This window comes from Aegilops tauschii, chromosome 7, assembly GCF_002575655.3.
Source record: "Aegilops tauschii subsp. strangulata cultivar AL8/78 chromosome 7, Aet v6.0, whole genome shotgun sequence".
Classification (NCBI taxonomy): domain Eukaryota; kingdom Viridiplantae; phylum Streptophyta; class Magnoliopsida; order Poales; family Poaceae; genus Aegilops; species Aegilops tauschii.
The window spans coordinates 511,221,891-511,226,557 of record NC_053041.3 but is presented as its reverse complement, the minus strand read 5'-3'; the positions used below and the strand labels follow the sequence as shown (position 1 = coordinate 511,226,557).

General features: G+C 47.5%; 1 protein-coding gene across 1 annotated transcript; it reads right to left on the bottom strand.

Annotated features, from left to right (window-relative positions):
* Positions 1-2,751: 2,751 nt before the first annotated feature.
* Positions 2,752-4,249, bottom strand: LOC109760827 (uncharacterized). Its single transcript, XM_020319632.4, has 3 exons — positions 4,107-4,249; positions 3,506-3,561; positions 2,752-3,306 (listed from the first exon to the last, which is right to left on the bottom strand). Exons 1-3 carry the CDS (start codon positions 4,173-4,175, stop codon positions 2,904-2,906), a joined length of 528 nt encoding a protein of 175 aa, XP_020175221.1. The 5' UTR covers positions 4,176-4,249; the 3' UTR covers positions 2,752-2,903.
* Between the last annotated feature and the right edge of the window lie 418 nt (positions 4,250-4,667).

Below are 4,667 nucleotides of genomic sequence, written 5' to 3'. Positions count from 1 at the left end.
AGTAGCTAGCTAGTGTTGATTTTGGGATCGATTCCAAGAGCCGGGAGATATATATTCTCCAATAATTGAGATGTCTATTCCAGTTCCGTAGCCAACTTGGAACCCCAACATGTGTGTCTGTCCACAAGATATCGCGATTATCCAAAGCTAGTGACGCAACGTAATAATCAAATTAGAAAGAAAAAAATAGACTAATGAAAATGCTTACATATATTTTCATGTAAAATCAATGACATAGGACCTAGACGTGCAATACTTAGGGCACATCTTAATGTGCTTTAGCAAACTGTAATACAATCAGAGGGAATTTGGGATCGGACGGTACCAAACTACACTAGAATTTTCTGCCTAATCATCCCACAAAGAGTTGCTCACCACGTATTAACTATTTTTTAGTTGGACGTATTAACTCTTAAGACAGTGAGAGCTCGATCGATGCATGGATGGAATCCAAAATGGTCTGTCTGGCACCACTAGTCGGACTGAAATCAACGTTGTCGCCGCACGACGTCGACGCAAAACTGGTCGCATAGACGCCTCCAATGCCAGCCCGAAAGCACCGCCGTGCTGATCCCAATAAGAGACTTGTACGGTCATTAGGCAATCCGAGACTTCCGCACGCAAGGTAAAAGAAGATGTGCTCCAAGATAACTTTTGACCGCCGGTTTTTTTTAATTTTCTTTTAGAAAAGGAGGAAGACCCCCGGCTTCTGCATCTGGGCGATGCATGCAGCCATTTTATTAATTATTCACAAAAGGCCTTACAAAGAAATACAACAGTAAGTCTGAAGTCACCGTCCAGGCAACATCTTAGCTACTTCTATCCAGTTGATGAAGGCATGCTGATAGTCCGGGCCTAATACCACAGACCTCGCAGCCAAACCTAACATCTAAGACCTGAGGCCCCAACCAAGCCACTTGCCGGGTATGAGGCACACACCGGTCCGGCGTGCTCTCAGAGGCAGCCGCCGACTACTACCACCACTCCATCTTCAGAGATGTACTGACGCATCATTCTTGCCCGGTCTAGCTGCCGTCGACGCCACCACGTCGCCCAACGGCACCACCTCCCTGCGCGCGAACTGCTGAGCACGTCGCGGTCGCCGCCGGTACCCCTCAGCACCATATGCCGCCAAGTACCACCAGCCGACACATCTTGAAGTCTCTGGAAGATCTGTCGTGCATAGCACCGCCGGTGAGGCATCTCCCTTCACGAGACCACGCACGCAAACGCCGGCGAAGGGTAGGTGGACGCCGGAGAGAGTAGGGGGACTCCTCTTTCGTCTTCGCTTTCGGTCGCCTAGCTGCTTCGGCAGCGCGGTCGTTTTCCCCGGCCATTTTCCCGAAAATGGTAGTGCGCTGCGCTTTCAACGTGGGCCGAAGGTGTGGCTCCATCCACTTGCATACGGGAAGAAGCTAGACACCGACGACGAGCATCTTGGTTTGGTTTGGTTTCGATGGGGATGGGATGGGTTGCATCGCGAGTATGCTTGATCAGACCCTTTTGTTTCTGTTAAGCTAGATGGAGTAGTAGTACCAGTTTTTTTCGGCTAGTCGTCGTCTGTAGCTAGGAAATCTTCGGACAGTGTAGACCTTCTACTTCAAGTAGGCCAAATGGCAGATAGAAAATTGGGAGGGAATAAAAAGATTGAGTCGATAAGGAAATGCTTCAGGGGAGAAGTTCCCTCTTCAATAATGCCATTAGTTAATTCCATGTATCTGCTAGAAAAATAATTCCACGTACGTACGTCGGACCAGTGAGCAGCATCCACATATTACACTGGTAGCAACAGAAGTTGGTAGATGAACATGAGCTCATGTTGCTGTCCATCGGGCCTTAGTTTGAAGTTTGAACTTCAGAGAGAAGTGTCCAAGCCAGCCATTGGATGTGCTCTGGGTGGGTTAGGTTTGGAGCTCATGCCTAAAGATGTATGAATTGCACGATATATTGATTTGGTGCAATGTGCACGGTATATATCAGTACAAGGTGGGCCTCTACCTCAATCTATACAACAAACTAGAGAGGTGGGCCTAGTCAATTTACATGCACAAATACAAACTCAACACCCCTCCCCCCCCCCCCCCCTCACCCCCGCCGCGCAGTTGAAGCGGCACCGCGGCTGAGGCAAAGACTGGACCAGAACTCCTCAAAAGACGCCGTAGGCAAGCCCTTGGTCATGATATCTGCAAATTGTTGGGAAGTAGGGACGTGTAAAACACGAATATGACCAAGAGCCACCTGTTCCCGTAACAAAGTGAATATCCAACTCAATATGCTTGGTCCGGCGATGATGTACCGGGTTAGCGGAGAGGTAGACCGCCGAGACGTTGTCACAGTAAACCACGATGGCACGATCAACAGGGAAGGAAAGCTCCTGAAGCAGCTGACGAAGCCACGAACACTCGGTGACGGCTTTGGCCACCGCACGATACTCAGCCTCAGCACTGGAACGAGAAACCGTAGGCTGCCGCACTACTAGGGAAAAGGCTACTAGCAGCGCGGGTAAAATGGCGCGCTACTACTAACAAAGTTAATAGTTAGTAGCAGCGTGGGTTCAACCCACGCTACTAGTAGTAGCGCATTCCACCCACGCTACTACTATTATGAACCCACGCTACTACTAATGAAATAGTAGTAGCGCGTCTATAATACCAACGCTACTAGTATCCTAAATACCAGTAGCGTGCAAATTTGTCCCCACGCCACTACTAACGAATTAGGAATTAAAAAAATTAAAATCAACAAATTCCATTTTATGCATACAGTTCAAGAAAACACAATAGTGATGGAAATGTCGTTATTCCTGATTATACTATTACACTGTTGCCGTATCTACTGTCATACAGTTCCTCATTCTAACATCCACACTCCAATAATAAGAAAAATGAAAAGGAAAAATTGCGCTAATCTGCCAGTGTAATGTCCTTATTGACCCCGGGATCTGAGCGGCTGAAGGGGGCGAACAAGCAGACATTGCCTTCGTCGACATCGAGGAAGATCCCGATGAGGGGCGCCGGGTGGAGGGCGCGGAAGAGGTTGCGGAAGGAGCGGGAGGAGCGGATGGCGCCGAGCCACGAGCGGCAAGTGAGCGTGGCGCGGACGAGGGCCGGCAGGCTCGGCAGGCGAAGGAAGATCTCAAGGAGCTGGTCTTGGCCGAGCGAGGATATGGTGGTGGTTCCGTCGGCGGCGGTAGCTAGGGTAGTGGTAGTGGCCGTGGAGGGAATCGATGGAGGTTTCGCCGCTGGAGCATCCGGCGGCAGCAGCAACAGCTCGCTGCTCATAGCTCGAGCCTCTCCAAGTGTTAACCTGCAGGAGAGAGGGGGAAATGGCAAGATGAGATAGTGTTCATATTATTAGGAAGAAGTAGGCCATTGTAGCTCACATAAACAGATCTGCTACTATGCAGAACACAAGCACCTGTTATAGACCTGTTTGCAGTAGGAGCCAATGGAACTGAAACACAAGTAGGACATGAACAAACAGCGAAAAAAAATAGAAGGACGACCTTGTGTGGTGGCCGAGGTGCAGAAGGATGTCCTCCTGGTCAGCTCGGGCATCCTCCTGCACCAAATCGAACAGAAAAAGTTTGAAGCATGTTGAATAACTAAAAATACATGTATATAATTTAGAAGCAACATAAGCACATATATCTCCTGTTTCTTCCTCAAAGTGTGCATATAGATAGGTCAGATTATTGAATGCATTGTTGCTGTAAAAAATATGCTGTTGATGAATTTGACTAGATTTTAGATATGTTAAGCAGGGGCAAGAGTTTTCCGTCAATCAACCTGCTGCAATAGTACTAACTAGACTAGTCAGGTACGAATTCGACAGCAAGGAAATGAACACAAGAAGCAGCAGCAACTCCAAATTTTGCAGCTTCATTCAGTTGACAGATAGCAGCAGTGTGGCGCGCTTTGTTAACATCTTGAGAAATCCAACTAGACCAATCGGCAAACTAAATTATAGTGAATTTTTGTGGGAGCAAGCAAAATAATTAATTAGCAAACAATGCAGTCAGTGTCCATCTTATTCAACACTAGAGTCTGACCAAGCAGCAAAAATTCAGTAAAGCATGTATGTATGTAGATTCAAACTACAAGAACCTTGACATTGACATTGAACTGCTGCTGCTCATCCATGGCTGGGCTCCGTGGTCCATGACATGTATACATGATTCTGGATCATGTGACTGCCTATACTCTACAACCCAGAACTGTTTGCATCCATGATTTTGTGGCACCTGCTTCATGTTGGTCGTGTCCGATCATCACGTGAGATGGACTAATCATCATCGGTGAACATCTCCATGTTGATCGCATCTACTATACGACTCATGTTCGACCTTTCGATCTCTTGTGTTCCGAGGCCATGTCTGTACATGCTAGGCTCGTCAAGTCAACCTAAGTGTTTCGCATGTGTTCCGAGGCCATGTCTGTACATGCTAGGCTCGTCAACACCCGTTGTATTCGAACGTTAGAATCTATCACACCCGATCATCACGTGGTGCTTCGAAACAACGAACCTTCGCAACGGTGCACAGTTAGGGGGAACACGTCTCTTGAAATTTTAGTGAGGGATCATCTTATTTATGCTACCGTCGTTCTAAGCAAATAAGATGTAAACATGATAAACATCACATGCAAATCATAAAGTGACGTGATATG

Coding starts and splice junctions, on each gene's coding strand:
- LOC109760827 (XM_020319632.4), bottom strand. CDS start 4,175: ATGTATACATGTCATGGACCACGGAGCCCAGCCATGGATGAGCAGCAG. Junction 3,562..4,106: donor AGTTCAATGTCAATGTCAAG/GTTCTTGTAGTT, acceptor GATTTGGTGCAG/GAGGATGCCCGAGCTGACCA. Junction 3,307..3,505: donor CACCTCGGCCACCACACAAG/GTCGTCCTTCTA, acceptor TCTCTCCTGCAG/GTTAACACTTGGAGAGGCTC.